Source organism: Taudactylus pleione, unplaced genomic scaffold, assembly GCF_031769625.1.
Source record: "Taudactylus pleione unplaced genomic scaffold, aTauple2 ptg000146l, whole genome shotgun sequence".
Lineage (NCBI taxonomy): Eukaryota > Metazoa > Chordata > Amphibia > Anura > Myobatrachidae > Taudactylus > Taudactylus pleione.
In genome coordinates, this window is record NW_028284548.1 from 6,379,545 (window position 1) to 6,401,662 (window position 22,118).

The window sequence follows — 22,118 nt, forward strand, 5'->3', positions numbered from 1 at the left end:
TACTGGGGGCACTGTATAAGGGGCACTACTACTGGGAGCACTGTATAAGGGGCACTACTTATTGGGGCATTGTATAAGGGGCACTGTTGGGAGCACTGTATAAGGGGCACTACTGAGGACATTGTATAAGGGGCACTACTGAAGGCACAGTATAAGGGACACTACTGGGGGCACTGCATTAGGGGTACTATTGGGGGCACTGTATACGGGGTGCTACTGGGGGCACTGTATAAGGGGCACTACTACTGGGGGCATTGTATAAGGGGCACTACTACTGGGTGGCACTGCTAAAGGGGCACTACTACTGGGGGCATTGCATAAGGGGCACTACTACTAGGGGCAATGCATAAAGAGCAATACTACTGGGGGCACTGCATAAAGGGCTCTACTACTGGGGGCACTGCATAAGGGGCACTACTACAGTGGGCATTGAATAAGGGGCACTACTATGGACATTTCATAAGTGGCACAACTACTGGGGGCATTAAGGTGCATATGGAATGGAAAGGAATGTTCCCAGAGTGACAAGAAACTGTGGCGTGTCATGTTGACATGCCCCCATTTTTCATTGTCCATGCCCACTTTTTTGGCGCGCGCTCCTTTGGCGCGTGCACACAGTTGTGAGGGGTGCCTTTTTTCATCTTGCCCTGGGTGCCAAAGAGCTTAATGGAGTGGCCCAGCAGAGGCCTCACTTCGCTGCCTGTTGGCGGCAGAAGCCACAATCATGAGTCATGGTGTAAATAATGTTCCATTCAATTCTATGTATTATCTATTGTGTTTGTATAGACATAATCTAAACCCTGTGTGCATTTTCAAAGCTGGTCGTTTACTCACTTCAATCTGGTCTTTTTTATCCAGAACAAGATAACAGCGACAACCCCAATGTGAACAGTACCTATTCTAATACTCCTGGTAAGTTGTATCTACACTTATACAAGAAAACCATAAATATAAAAGCCCATTTTCAAATCATACACCTGTCCGTAACTCACTGAGACAAAGATTTCTATGGGAAAATAATCTGCATATTATGTGTTTACACAACATAATAGCAAATTTTAGGCATTTGTAACATATTTGCATCTGATCTTATGTTTAATTATATGTACAAAGATGGTGGCCTTTTGCATTACCAAAGCACTTGGCTAGATGATGGATAGATCATGACAACCATATCCACCTGGCAAGGCACAAAAGCACAATATGGTGGCTAATAAATAAGGTAAATGGAAACTGATGTGGCAAACTAGTAGGTGTGCACTGATTTGTAAAGTTCTACAGAGGCTTTTGAGAGTGCAAACAGGTTGGGTTTCTATACTGGATCTGGTGGTGGTTATGTAAACTTGGTTTGTCAGTGGAAATCAGTATACAATTAGCAACATCGGCCTGGAATTATGTGCATAAAAGACACAACAGCCCCTTTGCCCCTACACTGCCCTAAGTTGTGAAATGACAAAAGATCTCTGACATACAAACATACCACAAATAAAAATGTTTACAGCACCTTTGCCTTTATAGAGTCTGAAAAGAGAAAATAAAATCCAATTGGGGCTGTAGGCAGTGGAGTAGTAGCTTTGAGACCATTATTTTAATCTCCAATCCCTGAGTAACCAACCAGCAGAGGTGCACATGTGATAATATACCAGTCAGTGGTGTCTATATTAAATAAAACACAGCAAAGGTGTTTTTATAATTATTTATGCATGATTATATTCCAACAAACAGTTGTACATGAATCATGATATGTAATAAAAATCCATGTAAATAATAAGGGTCAAATGTCCCCATAACATTTACAATACATTATTTTGTAGCAGCTGTAGATGCAAACATCATTACATATCAGCCAGGGATGCCAGAGATTTAAATATATTCTAGTCCTAAATCATCCCCATGTGATTTTATACCAGTCAAATGTGCACACGCCTGATTCAGCTTGGATCGTAATGCAGCGTTCGCACGCAGCCAGCCAATGTTTGAATTCTGCACATGCGTATAAGATGCAATGTGCGTGCAAAAACTGTCCGCTGCGATCGGGAAGCGTTCGCAGTGAGCAAGCAGAGACTCCACAGAGTGATTGACATGAAGTGACCGTTTGGGGGAGGAGAGAGGGGGTGGTCGGTGGAACGCAAGATTAAGCCCCTGTGATTGTATACGCTGGCAGAGGTCTAGATAGTGATAGGAAGTTTAGCAGTTTCTGCTGTAGGGTCAGGTCAACCACAACTGTGCGAATGGTTCCGATGTTACTCGATGGTACCGATGTTTTTGCTGACTTGTGGATGCATGTCATGGGAAGTGGGTGGCTTTATACAGTGATGGGCGTCTTGGTATAGTGCTGCGATTGCCGTGCGATTGTATTTATTAGCATATGTTCACAGCTAGCGGGTGCGTGCGAACGCAGCCTGTGCCATCCGTGCTGAATCATGCCCTAAGTACCAACAAGCACATGCTGTAATTGTATTCCAGCTGCTGCTATCCACATGATTATATACCAACCAAAAAGTATCCAACTAGGCTCATATTTATATACCAACAGGATAAGTGACCAAATGATATATTCTGTATATATATCAGTGCCAACACAATTATATATCAGCCATACTCACATAATTATATATGTACAGTATCAGCCACAGGTGCCTACATATTCATATACCCGCCAGCAGAGCCCATACATAAAAATATTATAACTAAAAGATATTTCAGTACACAAAATTGCTGAAGTGATAGAAGCCCATAAATGAGCACAGACTTAGGGCCGTAGAGAGTGGTGCCAGGCCCGGGTACTGTAGGGGCCTAAAGGCACAGACGTGGCCCTGCCTCCTACAAAAAAAGTCTGAAAAACGAACCTTCTATTGTGGTGCTGCAAAGCGGTGCAGTGCGTCCCTCAGCCAGGGTCAGATTGGGCGCCCCTGAGCAGACTCAACACCATGTTAGTACATACAAGAGAAAAAGGGAGACACACTGCACAATAAATATTTTGATTGATATAATGGATATTTAAAGAAACTGTACATAGTACTGTACTTGTCATTGTGATATTCCCATATAGTGCTTCTGTATATGTTATAATGAATAAGGTATGGGTGGTGCACCCAGTGTACCAAATACATATGTATACTGGGCAGAAAAGATAATATTGGTACACTAGCTTGGGGTACTCTAATAAACATGGAATATGTAAAATATAACTTTTAGAAAATTATTGGTTAAAATAGATTAAATATTGGGCCTGATTCAGACCCACTCGCGAGCGGCTGTCCGCTCGCAAGTGGGTCGATGTTATGCACTGAGCATGCGCACGACAGAGGGAGCTCCGTCGTGCGCATGCGCCAGACGCGACGAGCGAAGGAAAGTCCTTCGCTCGTTGTGTCCGATCAAAGGGGGCGTGCTGTCAATGTTGATTGACAGCACGCCCCCTTTGGTGGGCGTGCCGGGGGCGTGCCCCCCTGACGGGGGTGTTCCCACGGGAACGCCTCCCGTCAGAAGCCGGCCCACTGACATCACTAGTGATGTCAGTGGGAGTGATTTTGGCTCTGATAGAGCCAAAATCACTCCAGAGCTTGCGGTTGAAAACCTCAACCGCAGGCTCCAGCTCGCAATTTCGATGGTCGCGATGGTCTCGACCATCGCGGCCATCACAAAGCACGCTCGTATAGCCTGTGGGTGGTGACCCACAGCTATACGAGCGTCCAGGAGGACGCTCCATGAAAATGGAGCCCGGCCCTCATTCAGAGCGTGCGCTCTGCTCAGAGCGTACGGCTCTGAATGAGGGCCATTGTTCATTAATACATTTTATTTTTGGTTTTAGCAAAATATATAATTATTGCGTCTTGTTTCCTAAAGAGGTCACTTTAGGACTACCCCAATGTAAGAACTGTATTGTATGAATTAGCAAATGAATTATTTTAGACCACATTTCAGTTGTAGACACAATTAATGGAATTTGTTTTCTTACAGAGGTCTAGCATAATAATTTTAGGGCTATCCGTTACATGGTTGGCTACACAAATGGCTGCAGCCACAAATAATATAGCATAGGGCCTAATTCAGATTTGGGAATAGAGTAAGAAACAGCAAGTAACTGAGCATCTCGGTAATACCATGCTGCACTGCAGGCTGGGCAGATGTAAAATGTGAGAGATATAGATTTGGGAGGAGTGTGCCCATACTGAAATGTAAATTGCAGAGTAGAAATAAAGCTGTGCAGCATTTGTGGGCAAAAGCAGACAGTATTTACCCTGCATGCAAAAAAAATGTGTGTGTATTTGCACCCCTCGCATTGCATCATGGTTTGACCAGGTACACAGTTACACTCTCTATCTTTCTCTATTCCCAGCTCTGAATCAGTCTTATAGTTCCCTAAAGAGTTCCAAAATAACAAGCTGATAATTGAAGAGGCAAGTGGATGAAGGTGTTATATAACAATTTTTTGAAAAATGACTGTTTCAATTGATGAAAGTGTTATGACCTAGGGATCATAGTACAAATGTTATTATAATAAATGTTGGTAGTCTATTTACTGATATATTTTGTGGATGAAAGTGCTATGTCCAATTCATGTCAAATGTACCTTTAACTGTAAATATCTTGGTTTCTTCAAAACACCTTCACCCACCCGCCTCTTTAATTATTAGTATTACACACTACTTTACATTGCTAGAATTCGCACAATATACAGTACATATAATTGAAAACAACTTTATGGCATACTTGCCTACCCTTCTGTGACCTGTGGGAGACTCTCGATTTTTCGGGTAACCCCACGCACCCCTGGGAAAGTAGACACTTCTCCCGCATTCTACCCACTTCCTAGTGAAGTGGGCAGAATGGGGAAAATGTTCTCGGCGTGTCAGCGAGTAGGGGATGGGGCATAATGACGCAATTCTATTATAATCGTGTCATTTAGCCCCGCCCCCTATTCAAATATACGGGATTCGCTGCACTTTTATGGTGAGGGGGCTGGGCTTAATGACACAGGTCATATGGCCCCGCCCCCAACGCCACTTCCTGCTTCTCCTCCACGGGAGAAGCCCAGGGAGGAACTTTTAGAAGTCGGCAAGTATGCGTTATGGACACTTAACAATGTATTCACAAGACACTTCTTTTTATAAGAATATGTTCTTTTTCCACACAAGCGGCAATTGGAGAAATCATTTTGAAATTTTCATCCTTATGTGTCAACCACCATATTAAATTACCTATAGGTGGCTATGAGAGAGTATATGGCGTTTAGTCTCAATAATAATAATATATATAGCATTAACTATTGAGCTACAACTGTAATACAGCAAATAGCAAATATGCATTGATTTTCTGCAAATCAACTTTATTATAAAACATCAAACAACATACATTCAGAACACTGCAAGTTCCATATCTCTAGATGACTGAGAACACCACATATTTCACTGACAATAATTTTCCCTTTAACTGCCATAGGGACAATACCTTATTGACGGTATTCCAGGCCAATATCTTTATCCTACCATGATCTATATATAGGATACAACTTATAATTATATATATTATCAGGTATCCCCGTCATATTTTAAAACTCACTTTTTTCTATCTTTTTGCACTTGCCACTTAGGGGGATTCTTCTATTTGTTTTAACATCTTTTGCTGCAACCAAAAATAAAATAAACATACAATTATTATAATAAAGCAGTTTAATAGTAAACCATACTTAATCTATTTTAACAAAATATTTAATAAAAGTTAGATTTTACATACCAACCCTGTGTACCACTTTTTTCTTTTGTGTAAAATATAAACACCATATTGCCCACCGTGGTTCATAACGACCAGATGGGCTTCATACCTGGTAGATAGAATGGCTACAAAATAAATGCTTCAGAATTTGCTTCCTAATCTTTAATCCCCATGGATATGTTTGTTTATCTCCCAAATTGATTTCAAATGGCAAAAAAAGAACCAAAAATTACGTACTAGGGTGTTTGTATCACTGCATCCTACAAATCTCATGTCTGGGCGGGTTCATTACAAATAAGATAAATGCCCTCTCTAAATTCTTCTCTTTTCTATACTTTACCCATCAAAGTCCCCTTATCAGAATTTGTAGATATTCAGATTCATCTTGCTAGCTTCATCTTGGGTAATAGGCAGCCCCGAACTAAACTATCGGTAGTCATAAAACCTACTGGAAGGGGCGGAAGAGGATTCACAGATTGCTGCTCATTTCCCTCACAAAGAGGGATGATCTCCAGCCTTTATGGTATTTTGTTGGACTCTACATTCGGATCACAGATTAGTAATGAGAAGGATCTTAGACTGCCTCCAGTAGAGGATTACTGGGAAACAATTAGAGCTAACATATCTCTAGGTATATATCTACTTGGCCAAAGAAAATGCATATAAATATACTTCGGGTGGTATTAAAACCCTGATAGGAATACAAAGATGTATGATTCTGCTACTCCCATTTATTAAAGAAATTGTTGCCAAGTTCGCTCGTAACTTCATATTTTGTGGTCTAGCTAGATTATCTATGCCATCTGGGATGATCTGCAAGATCTATTATCCTCTCTGCTTACATGTCGTGTCAATAAGGACCCTTGGTCCTTCCTACAATACTACCTTATAGACAATGCTTTTAAACATTCTGCCAAATTAGCTTCACACATTTTTGCTGCAGCCAAATGTCACATAACTAAATTCTGGAAGTCACTGGATTCACTGTGTGTGTCTTCTCTCATTTTATAAATTTGTTCCATGCCGGTATGGGAAAAGTCATGTATCACCTCCACAATAAAGAAATCATCTTCGATCAGGTCTGGTTATTCTCTAAAAGAAGTGTCTTGACCCTGACCACAGCCCTGTAAGTTCTCCCTCTTCCCCTCTCAGAACCCTCTTGGTTCTTTCTTAGAGGTTTGATCTCATAGATTGCACATTAGTGAAAACAATCTAGCGGAACGATGACCTGATTATTGGTGGGCCTCATACGTCAGCCAAACAGCGGTTGGATCGGACAAGTTTGATAACCAAACCAAATGATTCACACTATTTTTCAGACATTTTCAGGCTGTGTCCAATTATTGTTCATGTCCATACATTAAACAATTGTCATTCAGAACAGTTGTTTTATTGTTCAGTGTATGGCAGCTCTATCATACTTACCTAGACATTTAAAATATACCCTGTTCCTAGTTAGCTATACCATGTCGTCCTTGGACTTTCCATGCCCCTCTTCTTGAGCCTTTAGAGGTGACCCTCCCCCTCCCTTACCTTTCCTTCATCTCTCCCTACACAACTATTTTCCTGTTATATATCTTTTGCCAATTACATTCTAGTCTATGTTTTTTGCAATGTAAAGTTTCTATCATTACATGTTTTTACTTTACTTTCATAATTCTTACTGAATTTCTGTTCAATAAAAACTTCCAGGAAGTCAGTTTTTTATTCTGAAGGACAGTGCAATAGTCAGTGCCTGGTCATATTAACTTTAATGAGACCTTTCCGCAAAAAGTATCTAAATCCAAAAATAATGCAGAAGCTGGGTCAATGGAGGAGGTGCCCCTTCAGGAATGTCTCTGGTAGTTAGGCCACTGGTGATTCCCACCTCTTGGACACGGTTTCATTTGTTTCCCTAATTGCAATTACCAGTATGACTCAGAAGAAAACCTCTAATGTTAACGCTTGGGTTGGTCCCACTTTATATATAGTACTAACTTACATTTTTCCAGGCCCTATCTACGATATTAGAAACAATAAGACCAGCTCTAACCAGCATGGAGTTTGGTCACTTTGATTAAGGAAAAGAACACCCCATGTTCCAGGTCTCCACAAACCCATTCTGGCCAGCACAGCTCTACTATGAATCTGCAAATATTATGTTGGCCAAAAATCAACGTCAAGGTGGTAACATGACTAAGCAAATCTTTTTAGATCTTTTACCAGTTTTCTATGCAACCATGTTGGCTAAATTTTACTGTATGGGAAGGGGACAATTCACTTACTTTCACCATTACACAGGGAAGTGTGAGTGGATGTCCTTACCAAGGTTTAATCAAAGGACTAATAATTTAATATTCTTTCAATATGAAAAGTTGGGTTTAAAACATTGTTACTGTTATTCATTTTTTTGTTTTTAATTTAAGTCCAAAAAATCAGGAAATTAGTAAGGAAAAAAAGTAATCAGAACATTTCAAACATTATTATATCACTGATCACTGGCAATTCACAACAGCACTTATGATATTTACATCAGCAATTACCTTAATCAAGTGGGTCATCCTAATAAAACATTGGTCAGTGTGGATAGTGGGATTGATTCCAAGTTGCTCATGCAGCTCTGTAAGCGGCTGCATCTAAAGAGCTTTAGCAAACTGCTCAGGTGCAATAGAGAACATATGCATTTTTGCGTATCTGAGGTCAATTCTGTGTCAGATGGATCTCTCTGAGGCTGCTAAATGAGCGTTTTTAGGGAGGCAGATGGGCGGCACCAATGCAAACACATGAGAAAGTACCATTTTGTGAAAGTGTCATGGGGTGTCGTGGGTGTATAGACAGAGCTGCTATCTATACTGAGACTTTCATATGCTGAGAGGATGCCTATTTCAGATGGATCTCTTATTAGCCGAGTATTGGTATGTGTATGGGGATGCAGAGCCTTTTAACTTGTGACTGCTGTACCCATAACTTTTTAGCAGATCTGTACAATGTGCAGTAGTCATGCTGGATGTAGTAGTCCCCCAGACAAATTATCCACCAGGAGAGAATACACTTGGCCAGTATATATGATGCTGAGTGTGTTGCACAGCTGTTTGGCGCTGGTGGCGGTTAGTCCACATGTGGTACAGCTTTTCAAGTTCTTAGGTTTGTTGAACCAGGTAGAACAATAAATAACATAAGCAGGGGCGTAGAGAGGCCGGACGGGCTGTAGTGGAGGGGGCGTGACCTAATTGCGGGAGACGTGACCACGCCTTCTTAGGTTTAAAAAATATATATATTTGCGGTGCTGTGCGTTGTGAGCCCCTTAGCCCAACGTTGGGCCCCTCCAGCAGCCTGGGTCTAGGTAATTAGTACCTGCTCCCCTCCCCCTCTCAGCGCCTCTGAGCATAAGACACAGGTATATGACAGGGATAACTGTGACATATAGAAGGAGCTTTAGTGTATCGCTGGGTGTTGTAATGCACCAGGAGTGTGAGAGGTAAATGCACTAGCTGATATTAGGAACATGCCCACACACTATAGTGGTTGTGACATAGTGTACTTGCAGTGTTTGCATAGGCTGAGCATGGCTAGAATGTTAGAGAGTCTTGGAGTCACATCTAGTTGGCATGAATACCAGGGAGAAAGGAACGCACTGCATGCACAGTAGTTGATGTCCAAGGTTAGACCTCTCACTGCGCTCTGGCAGGTACTAGAAATCACCTGCTCAGCTTACCTGCCTGCACTGAGGATGGAGACAGAACCAGGGAGCTCCTTATCCAACATCGCTGGCACCCAGCATGGGGTAGGTGTAAGTCTAGTTACTAGTAATGAAGGCTGTGACTGCAGACAGATAATCAATGGGCAGCACAATGTGTACACTTGCCTATAGTCACATTAACATTCCTACAGTAAAATATGTGCATTCAGTATGTGGCCATATATGGAGCTGTAAATAGCACTCACTAGACACTAAAACTGACCCACACAAAACCTGTAGTCTTCATAAAATTATACAAGTAACTATTGTATTTGTGGATTTATCTATTAAGCTATAAAATGTTTTTATTTTCAGGTGGAAAGAGCATCGCTGGAGGCACAGTGGAGGACTTGGAACCCTACACAGAGTACAACTGTACTTCAAACTTATTGTATCGTGGAAACATTATAGACACAAAATCTGATACTATAAATACCACGTTTGGAAGTAAATATAATCTTCTTAATACAAGCTTGCACTACAAATGCTACATTATTTATAGTAATAGTGGCCATTAATTAACTGGTAATTGAGGGTGTAAGGTGGAGGAATGGTGACATCGATGAACTTATGTGTTTGAGAGGAAGCATTTTAGATTTTTGAAATAGGTAATGGGGGGTGCATAAGACTCAGTTAAAGAAGACATGGCGAGGATTTAGTAAAGATGGGTGTTATTTTCTTTTCTGTGATGCAGGCATTGGTCGATAACTTGCAGAACTGTCAATCACATGTATTTACTACTTTATAGGATGCCCTTGAAGCATGTATACTATGTATTTCAAAATATGGGGACAAACTGGAGACATGAAAACCACCTTTTCTTTTATTGTGCTAAATTCATTAAAACAACTACAGCAGTATATTCTTAGATGTTGTGAAAGAAGCTTTATGATTCTATTTATTAAGGACTTTCCTCTTAACGGCCATGGGGAACTGACCCTGTTAGCTAAAGTCATCTTCAGATGGCATCAGCTGCTCTGTCCCTATTGAGCATACTGGCAGCCTTCATGCTCATCCACCTTTCTTATGTGCACGCACAATATCCTAGCTGGCAGTATAGTGTTAGGAATAGCTCACATTATTGCCAACCTATCGGATCAGCTGTCCTGGCAAGGGATTCTGTTAAATAGTTTAGAAACAAAATTTCTTAACGCTGCAGTACCTAAAATGTAGATAACAGATTAACATTATTTAAAAAAATGCTTTTTTTCTGAGACTAAAGCATTTTTTTTCAATTCAGTAATATTTATTTATTTTATTAATGGAACTGAAGCACAAACCATGGCTTTTAATTCTACAGCACATTCACACATCCTGGAGAAGAGTTACAAGTAGAAAGTGCAAGGGTTTTGGCTGCTCAGCTTGCCTCGTCATGGTCCTGTCTCCCACAGTGTAATGCTGCAAATCTGCATAGGGTAATGGGCACAATTCAGAAGGGTTTCCTGCTCTCCCAGGAGTCACGGAGAACTCGTAGACATTCTGGAAGAGTAGGAAACTTGATTTACTCCCAATAAGATATATGTAAGTCAAATTGGGTGAACAGATGTCTTAAAAATAAATAATAAAACAGTAAATTCCAATAATATTATTTAAAGACTGAAAACAACTTCCTGATATTACGAAACTATATCACAATTAATCCAAAATAAAAAATGACAATGAACAGTAAAAAATGGAACTATTCATTGTGTATGACACAGAGAATTATGGAGCTCTTTCAGACTCGTTTGCTAGGCTGCGTTCGCACACAGCCGGGCGATTGTTGCAAACTACGCATGTGTATAAGCCGCAGTGCTCCTGCGCAAACCAGTCACTGTGATCGGGAGACGATCGCTCTCTGCATACTACCAGAGCACTAGTTTGAGTGACAGAACTGGGCATCTGTGGGTGGTGACTGGGGCAGGTCTGTGTAAACGGGGTGGGCTTGCACTAGCACAGGCGTGGCTGGGCGTTTTTACACCAACTTAAGGGTGTGCATAATTAAGACATAGTGTCAGCAATCGCATCATACGAGTGAAATAAAGGCAGCGGTTATCACAGTGCTTGCGGTAGCCTAGGGTCTACCTCAAGCACTGCTTGGTGGTCCGATGTAGCCCGATGGTACCAATGTTTTCAAACACTTCCTGGAGATGACATCTGAAAGTGGACGTCTAACTTCACTCGGCGATCGCACGTTAAGTCATAGGAGGTGTACTAATGTATTAGCATGAGATCGCGACATTTGCATATTATCTTTCACTATGACTGCGTGCGAACGCAGCCTAGCGAACGAGTCTGAATAGGGCCATATGTTCTGTGTGCAATCTAGCAATCCTGTCTTTCTTTTGTTATTTCATTTATGTTTGTCTCCATATTTTCCTTTTCTAGTACAATATGTGATAACATATATTTGCTTGTTTCATGTTTAAATTCTAATAAAAACTGATTGCAAAAAAAAGTACCTCATGTTTTCAGGCTTTCTGTCTGTGGAATCAGATAGCATAATTAGCGGCGCAGCAAAATAAATTAAATCACCTGAGGAGGATTAAAGAAATCCTGAAAACTTGACCTTTTGGGGGTAATTGAGGAATGCAACTTGAAATTTCCCTCCATCTGAAGGACAAATATTTCCATAACTGTTGTGGACTTTAGGAACGGATGAGAGGGAGTATTGTCAAAGTAGAAGGAGATGGGGCTAGAGAGGGGACCTTGGGCAGGTGGAAAGACTTTGGGCCTTATTCTAACTTAGGTGCAGACCAATTTTCACAAAACTGAGATAACCACTTGCAGCGTCTATCGAAAATGCATTTCCATCTTGTCTTTAGACTCGCCATCGGTCGGACCATTGAAACTTGCACCAGCCCTGAGGCAGATGCAGTTTCTCCATCTGAGTATAGCTAAACCAAACCGTAAGCCTAAACCTAACCCTGAACCTAACTCTAACCCTAACCCGAAAAATCTACAGAAAACCATAGGTCCACATTCTGGTGTCAACATATTAATGTTTAAAATATAAATATACCTGAAATGTATGAAATGATAACCTGGTGAATGTTAAAACAAAAACGTTATTCGATCAGCTAGTTGACATTCAGAAGTTCTACACCAGAATGTCAAAAGGTTCTGCATGTCGAAAGAAAGTCAACATGGACGTTAGGTTGACAACCAATATGTCAACATACAATTAAGTCGACATGGTTAAAATGATGGCACATTCAGAATGTCTACAGTTAACATGTAGATGCCAGAATGTCGACATATGTGTTTTTGTTGATTTTTAGGTTCTGGTGTCGACAAGATAAATGTTGACACTCTGAATGTATTGATATTTTAACCATGTCGACCTAATTGTATGTCAGTATATTTGTTGTTGACCTAAAGGCCATGTTGACTTCTTGACTGTCAACATTTAGAACCTGCCGAAATTCTAGTGTCAACATGCTGGATGTAGATCTTCTAAATAACAACTAGCTGACCGTATACTGTGCATATATTGCTTATTTTTTTGCATTTGCCAGATTATCATTTCATACATTTCAGTTATATTTATATTATAAACATTTGTGTATGATTTGTACTTCCTGTCTTCCATGGGGTTTCTCTATCACTGCCGATTCCAGCTAACAATTGTGTAGGTACTATTAGTAGCCTGCATGTACCCTACTTGGAATATAATTGAGTTAGGTGATCCACTGCAGCTCTTATCATAGTTGCCTCTTATGCTTTTCACTTTTTTTCCTGTGTGCACACAAAACATATTTGAAATATAGTGCAAATAGTATAAAATATAAAAATATAATATTACACAGAATAATATAATCATATGTATTTTCATTTACAGAGCCTGGAAAAGTAAGAAATGTGAGGTGTGACACAACCGATACAGCTATTACATGTAACTGGGATAAGCCAGTGATACAGAATGGACCTCTATCTGGATATATTTTGATACTGACAAAGAAAGAATACAGTGAGTAATTTAAATAGTAATTCATATATCAAGAAACATTTTTTCAAGTTTAAATTTATGAAATTGGTTTTCTGAGTAAAAAACTCTGTATGTTACCTTATCTGCAATTCAGTACTCATAGGATATTAGGTTTCAAGCTAATTCATGCTCTTCATTAACCCTAAATATTTTAATAATGCAAAAATAAATATAATTAAATAGAATATATAAAGAGATGCAAGGTTATATATAAAAATATATATAATTATCGGGCACTATTATGAGAGTTCCCCCAGGGGCTGCTGTATACATAGGAGACAGTCAGTCTCAACAGAGTATAAGGTATAGTGAAATAAACTGCACCCATGCAGTAGGCCCTTGATCTCAATGTTAATCCATAGTTGATAGAAATGAAGTGCGTGTAGGTATTTATTATAAAATAGGCATATATGATAAAGAATGATATATAATAAAACATTTTGTTGAAAAGCTGCCAGTTATTACCATAAAAAGCTAGACATTTTGTTTCATTTAAAGAGCCATACACCCAATTGAAGCCCTAATTTATCATCTATAGAAAGCCTAATTGGAGAATAAAAAAAACTAAATTATTGCTTTTAAAAAGTCTGGATATACAAAGACAGTATGTAGTACATTTTTAGACTCCATTAATCTTTGATAAATTACTTTTACATGGACAATTTGCCATTCGACAGCGTAATCTATACAGTACATGTTAATTACAATGGGGCCCATATAGAGTCAAATTAATTCCAATTGTTTTGTCATTTAAGATATGCATTTCTGTATTGCACGTGCACACTACAAATTACTGTGCAGAAATCCACATATAACTTTTTTGTATATTGTTGATTTAAATGCCCTTATACATGTGAAAGGTAGGCCAAGTGCAATATTAGGCATATTCACACCATTATATACATCTGCCGTGTTACAGAAAATGAAGTGAATTGAATGTGGCAGTATCATAAGTGAAACAGTTGACACAGCGTATATATCACTGTACATACATACTTGTTTTATAATATATCTTCGATAATCCTGCACTCACACCTTCAAGTAGATATATCGGGGTGCACTTCAAGATCGTAGATTCCAAGTATAGGTATAGATACTGTATTCTCAATGTTTCGGATGAAGGCACTCACCATTTCACAATATAAATATGCGTTTGTTTTAGTCACTATGTCCCTAGATGGCATTGATGCAGTGAAGTGTTGTTTACATCCTAATTGTTTTAGCCTGACGAAGATCAGACCATTCTATATTGGTGATGTGTCTCTATATGAGAACCCTTTTCTATCCAGTGGGGCCATGGTATGACTGATGAAGAGAATATATATACTAAGCTGCGTCCTCTAACATATAGATACCTATTTTTGTTATCCTTTCCATATTATGGACACTAGTTTTGAGAAAGGTCTGTGTATGGACCGAAACGTCAACTGAAAAACCTGTGTCTACTGAAATTGCGTTGTAAAATAAATATTTATATTTTTAAATGGTGAGTGCCTTCATCCGAAACATTGGGGATATCTATACCTGTTTTATATATATATGAAAACAAAGTCCAGGCGGCATTCAGAGACTAGTGAAAACAATACCCTCACAAGAGGGGTTTTAATAGTGGGTCAACGTTTCGGTGTATTGTACCCCTTCCTCAGGACAACATAGTAGATGTTGTCCTGAGGAAAGGGTACAATACCCAGAAACGTGGTTGACCCACTATTAAAACCCCTCTGGTGAGGGTATTGTTTTCACTAGTCTCCGATGCCGCCTGGACTTTGTTTTCATATCAATTTGGTGGTGCCGTCCTCCTTGGAAGGCACCGGAGCAAGCTGGGGCTGCATACCCACCTACTCTGAGTGGAGGAGTGCCGGAGCATTGGATCATATATATATATATATATATATATGATAAAATGGACTTATATGGCCTGATTCTGAGTTGGACACAGCCACAGCTGTGTCTGCATCTTTTGCTGGTTGTGCATCTGCGACTTTATGCAAACGCTACTACAAAGCCCTCCCCTGGTGTTTGCCTATGCGTCCCAATGTCCAAGGACTGGGGCGCCCACTTTCAGCATCCATATGTGGACGCACCATTGAAACTTGCACCAGCCATATGACAGGTGCAGATTCTCCATCTGTGTATGGCATCCTATATGATCCAATCTGCGTCTCTGTACACAACCATTATCAGTGACACGCCCACGACACTCCCATAATATGCCCCCAAGATGGACCACCTCCGTGTATCTGCTTAGCCATCTCCCTGTCACCACCCAAGTAAGTCCAAAAAATTTCTCAGATTGTGTGTCCCACATGTGCCTCAACTGCGACTCTGTGCATACAGATTCTGGACGCAGGCATTACTTGGGCGCAGAAGTAATAAAATTGCTACACTGCGGCTAACATTGCCGCTACATCCAACTCAGAATCAGGCCCATATTGCCAGGGCTGTCACTAGAGTAGTGCCATCGCACAAGGCAACACAGGGCAGGGGGCGCTGTTTGGACCTGTAAAATTTTTGTTTATTATTATCATTCTCACTTGTGGCTTTCTCTTATTTCATCCCCAGCATCTCCTGGCCTCCCCTATATCTTCCCTGGCCCTTCCCCATGAGGCCATTCCCCTTTTTTGGGTGCATCATATCCCTTTGAAAAATAAGGGGGGGGTGCCAATGCTCTTTCTGTAATGTTTCTAGTAAACATTTTCTGATACACACAGAAGGAAAAATGTGCCCATAAAACGATCTTTTCTTTTCCTCCCTGTCTTCTTTATTATCCAGTCCACAGTGATGCCTCAAAAGCATTCACCACACTTTCTCATGGCAGCCATATTCTGTACCCAGCGTTGCTTGGGTTTAAATCTTCAAGTTATTAAGTTCTATGTGATGTCGTCCAAATCCATCCAGTGGAAAGCCCAGAACAGGATCCTTGGATTAGAGTTCTACTCGGCGCACTCCGCCGTGAAATCCAACTGGGACCCCAACCACTCCATTAGGCATCCCAGACCAATTGCCATCCAAATTCATCCAGTGGAAGGCCCAGAACAATCTCCCGGGTCAAAGTTCTGCCCAGCATACACCAACGGGAGGTCCAATCAGGACCTCAACCCCCCTAGTATTTCTTCTGGTATCCAGATTATATATATTATATATATATATATATATATATACACATATATATATATATATACACACATAAAAGAAAGAATGGAAACAGGCGCACAATAGTGTAAATTGTTACAGTGACGGTAGGTCGCAACACACATATGAAATCTACGTACTGTATTGCCCTAATATATGAGCATGTAGCAGGTATTATGGATAATCTTATAAGGATGTCCCTTCTAATATCTCCAATAGATCAATATGAGAGATGTCGCAGGCAACCGGGCCATGTGACATCTCTGATATTGATCTACTGGAGATATTAGAAGGGACATCCTTACAAGATTATCCATAATACCTGCTACATGCTCATATATTAGGGCAACACGGTATGCAGATTTCATATGTGTGTTGCGACCTACCGTCACTGTAACAATTTACACTATTGTGCGCTTGTTTCCATTCTTTCTTTTTTTTCATAAACATTGAGGACCATACAACAAGGGGCTTTTTTGGGAATCTTCGAGCAGCCGTCACCAGAATTGGGAAATATAGTGTTTGGAAGTGGATGTGCATATCAGACACAGTTTGTCCGATCAACACCTTGACTTGGGTTTAGCGCTGTGATCAGTACCTGGATCATTATATATATAAATATATTATATATATATATATATATATATAAAATGAACAAAGGGGGTGCACTCACCAGTCTTCTAAAATGAGTTTTTATTTCATCTTTTTAAAAAATTTTTTACAGCATCATAGTAAAGCTCCGACGTTTCGGTCCTAGCCATGGACCTTTGTCAAGGTACAATTCCAAGTAGTACTTTGCATCAATATATACCTGAGTCCAATTAAGAGACTCCTCCCTCACAATCATGTGAGTACAAACAATACAAACATATAGAGACATGAAGACATCATTTGTAATTGTGCAATAATACCAATCAAAGACTAACTAAAAAATGAAAAGTAATGAAAAAAAAACATGTTAACAGACACATATATAAAAACAAACCTTACAGGTATAATCGAGCTGCATCCCCCGCTAGCGTGCGTGTCAATTCCCCAAACTTCCTACCAAGTGGAACGCAAGTCGGTACCATTTCCTGTCAAGTGGCACGCAAGCTAATACAGCAATCATGACAACCGCTGTTAAGGCTTCCTGCACTTCATCCGTCGATGCTAGCGCCCGGATCAATCAAATCACAAAGTAATATACAAGAACACTAGGGACCCGGTGACGCAGACAAACAAGTATACGTCACCATATAACCCATTAATTTAAATGAAGATGTAACTAACAGAGTTTTCATATATTGACTCATCAAGCTAATATCAATCGGGCAGTCGACATGCACGTCCATCAAAAAGACGCAGCCTGTAAGCAAACCAATGATAAACACCTGTGGGATCTCCACCCATTGAGTTTCTAATGGAGTTATTGGAGATGACGTTAACATGTAATTATTTTCGATACGGTGACCGATACTATCTCCAGACGGCGGGGACGGCGATGGGCAGTAATATCGCGCCAGCCTATGCAAACATCTATATGGATTCGTACGAAAAAAATTACCTGATTCCGCCGTTTGGAGATAGTATCGGTTTTTACCGTCGATTTATCGATGATATTATTTTGATCTGGAAGGATTCTGAGGATTCTTTATTGAAAATGTTGGAATGTCTTAATCACCTAGATTCGCCAATACGATTTACCATGACTTATGATAGTGTCAAAATAAATTTTTTGGACATTACTATTTTTGTCACTGATGCTGGCTATGGCTACAAACTCTATAGGAAACCCACCGACCGTAATAAGCTTTTAAACTACAAAAGTCATCATCCAGTTGCTCTTAAGAGAAATTTGCCAATTTCACAATTCTTACGAGTTTTTCGGAACAATTCTGATCCTGAGATGGCAGATATCCAGATCGGTGAGATGCGACAACGTTTCCTTGAAAGAGGATATAACTTGAAAAATTTGAATATATGTTTACAAAAGGCCAAAAAGATTTTTTGTGAAGGTTATAATGCGAAAAAGCGATCTAAAATTGAGGATCCTTTTGTAATTACTACAACATTTGACTCTGCTGGTTCGATTGTCCGTAATGCAGTGGTTAAGCACTGGGATATTATTGCTACAGATCCTGTTTTAAAAAATTGTATACCTAAACGACCATTGATGAGCTTCAAGCGTGGCCAGAATTTAAAGGACAGACTAATGCGTCCTGATAGAACAAAGGCTGTGGCTGTTCAAACTTGGATGAACCAAGTGAAGCCAGGATGCTTTCGATGCGTAAATTGTATTACATGCAGGAGTATGATGGTGGGTCAATTTTTTCATCACCCACACACAGGTACCAAGATCTACATTCGACATCGAGTCACCTGTACCTCCGACCATGTGGTTTACTTATTGGTGTGCCCGTGCTCTCTGGTCTATGTTGGCAAGATGATACGTCCACTTCGTGAGAGGATGGCTAACCATCGATCCTCTATTAGAGCCGCGCTTGTTAATGGTTCTTCTGATAAACCTGTAGCAAGACATTTCCTTGAAACACAGCATGCTTTAGCAACATTGAGATGCATGATTATCGATTGGGTGCCTCCACCCAAGAGAGGAGGCGATCGGGCCAAACTCTTGCTCCAGAGAGAAGCGATGTGGATACATAAATTGGATACGGTCCACCCTCGCGGCCTTAATGAAGCTATACACCTTGGGATGTTTTTGGATTAAAGTATTTTTGGATCTCAAGTGGGGGTGCATCATCAGATTTTGTAATGATACAATTTTTTTTATTTTTTATTTTTTGTTTTTTCGAGTGTTGTGGCAATGTGGGTTTCCTATGGAGTTTGTTTATTTGTTATTTATTTTTAATTATTTAATGTGTCTAAATTTGGTTGTTTATAATTGAAATTTTTAAAAAAATGTCGACACACATGTTGACAAACCATGTTTTTGTATACATTATAATTTAGGCATATGTAATTCAATCCAGATGGATAGACATTGTCCTATCATTATATTATCTATGAGGAGGTGTTTATAATTGGTTTGCTTACAGGCTGCGTCTTTTTGATGGACGTGCATGTCGACTGCCCGATTGATATTAGCTTGATGAGTCAATATATGAAAACTCTGTTAGTTACATCTTCATTTAAATTAATGGGTTATATGGTGACGTATACTTGTTTGTCTGCGTCACCGGGTCCCTAGTGTTCTTGTATATTACTTTGTGATTTGATTGATCCGGGCGCTAGCATCGACGGATGAAGTGCAGGAAGCCTTAACAGCGGTTGTCATGACTGCTGTATTAGCTTGCGTGCCACTTGACAGGAAATGGTACCGACTTGCGTTCCACTTGGTAGGAAGTTTGGGGAATTGACACGCACGCTAGCGGGGGATGCAGCTCGATTATACCTGTAAGGTTTGTTTTTATATATGTGTCTGTTAACATGTTTTTTTTCATTACTTTTCATTTTTTAGTTAGTCTTTGATTGGTATTATTGCACAATTACAAATGATGTCTTCATGTCTCTATATGTTTGTATTGTTTGTACTCACATGATTGTGAGGGAGGAGTCTCTTAATTGGACTCAGGTATATATTGATGCAAAGTACTACTTGGAATTGTACCTTGACAAAGGTCCATGGCTAGGACCGAAACGTCGGAGCTTTACTATGATGCTGTAAAAATTTTTTTAAAAAGATGAAATAAAAACTAATTTTAGAAGACTGGTGAGTGCACCCCCTTTGTTCATTTTTTGTATGCAGGGATACAGGTGATCCCTTTTGGGTGGCTACCCCAGCAATTGGATTTTCAGACGTGAGTGTGGACTAATACTGGACTTTATATATATATATATATATATATATAGATATATTCAATATAACAAATATATAATATTCAATATAACAAATTTAGCAGCTAGAGGAGGGAAACATAAATAATAAACAAATAACAAGAAAGGAGATAAAGGAGATGCTAATATTGCTATAAAAAGTAATAAAAGATTAAAAATGTCAAAATAGAAAAGAGCATTATAATATAGTGTAAATGTGACTGTGCTCATCTGTGCATGACTCTATGGGCTCTATTTACTACAATCCACATTTGTAATGCATATTGTAGTGTGATATTACAGACTGAATTCGCATTGCGAATTCAGGCAATATCACAGGGATTTACTAAAAATCCCTTGCAGGGACAGAGCTTGTGAGAAAGCTCTGTCCCTGCGAATCTCCTCCGCACACTTAGCACGGTATTTTCACAAAAAAAACTGTGACAAGTGCCCGCACATGCGCCAACCAGCCGTTGCTAAGCCACGCTCCCCGCGATCACGACTCCCCCAGCGACCCCCCCTCCCTTAATTACACTTACCTTCGGTGATCGGTGCTCCAGTGATGCCTTCCGTGGCTCCAGTCAGCTGATATACCATCCTGCACTGGGACTCAGTCAGGTAATAACCGGGCCCCAGTGCAGTATGGGAGACCAGCTGACCGGAGGGAGGACATCACCCGAAGCCCCGATCACTGGTCCCTGGACTCAGGTAAGTTCTTTTTTTTTGCAGTGTATCAGCGTGTGGTCTATTTAGACCACAACTGATCACTGGGGACGGCTCCGGGCTCTGCTCTGCCTGTTAGAGCGGAGCAGGAGTCCGGTAACCAGTGGAGACCCTGTATTATCACAGGGCTTTCCCCGGTATTTTATCGCAATTTATTTTTAGTAGCTTTGGCCAGATCACATTTCCCATTACAATTATGGGAAATGCGATCTGATTCCTAAAAATAAGTGATACTTAGGGCTTGGAGTAGAATGTTACGAATTCTACTTCAATTGCCCTTTAGTAGCTTTAGGTGAAAAACACCCTTTTTCACTTTATTTTAGTAAAAATAATGTTAATAAGTAGAGCCCCATTTGTCTGTGTGACTTTGTGTGTGTCTGTGTGACTCCGTGCATTTCTTTTTCACTTTGCACGACTCTGTGCATGTTTGTGTGACTCTGGCCATAGGGGCCTTCCTGTCTTAAGTGCCCTATTACCCCCAAAGCATAAAATCCTGGTTTTGAAGACTGTACATGTGTGTGTTATGCCAGAACTCTATGAAAGTAACATCACTGGCATAGGAGGGAGGGGTCAGAGTTATTGTGATGACATAATTTTTATCAGCAGTCAACCTTATTACTGAATATAACAATTAAAACACACCTTTAAAATTATTTTCAAGTTACAGTACTGTCAATAATTGTGCCTACTTATCATTTTTCCAGGTAAAACTCTCTTACTGATAGACGCTAAAGGGTTGATTCAGTTAGGTGCTGTTTGCTTTCTGGAGTGCAATCCTGAATCGCACCTAGGGCCCAATTCAGACCCGTTAGGCTGCGTTCGCTTGTAGCCGGCTGATTTTTCCTTACTGTGCATGCGTATGCATCGCAGTGCGTGTACGCGAGCCAGGCATAGTGATCAGGAAGCGATCGCCTGAAGTACACAGACTGCCTGCTTGTTTGAGTGACAGAAAGTGCCATATGTGGGTGGTGACAGGGGATGGTCTTTGAAAATGGGGAGTGGATGTGCGAACGCAGGCGTGCCTCTGTGTTCTAACGTCTAACGGTG

General features: G+C 40.2%; 1 protein-coding gene across 1 annotated transcript in view; it reads left to right on the plus strand.

Moving 5' to 3' along the window:
- The window catches only part of PTPRC (protein tyrosine phosphatase receptor type C), a 244,437-nt gene that overhangs the window by 140,205 nt on the left and 82,114 nt on the right, over positions 1 to 22,118 (plus strand). The window contains exons 12-16 of the mRNA XM_088474077.1: positions 859 to 912; positions 9,749 to 9,880; positions 13,254 to 13,382; positions 15,649 to 15,670; positions 17,758 to 17,770. Of these exons, the coding sequence (XP_088330203.1) occupies positions 859 to 912; positions 9,749 to 9,880; positions 13,254 to 13,382; positions 15,649 to 15,670; positions 17,758 to 17,770 (350 nt within the window). The remainder of the gene's footprint in view (positions 1 to 858; positions 913 to 9,748; positions 9,881 to 13,253; positions 13,383 to 15,648; positions 15,671 to 17,757; positions 17,771 to 22,118) is intronic.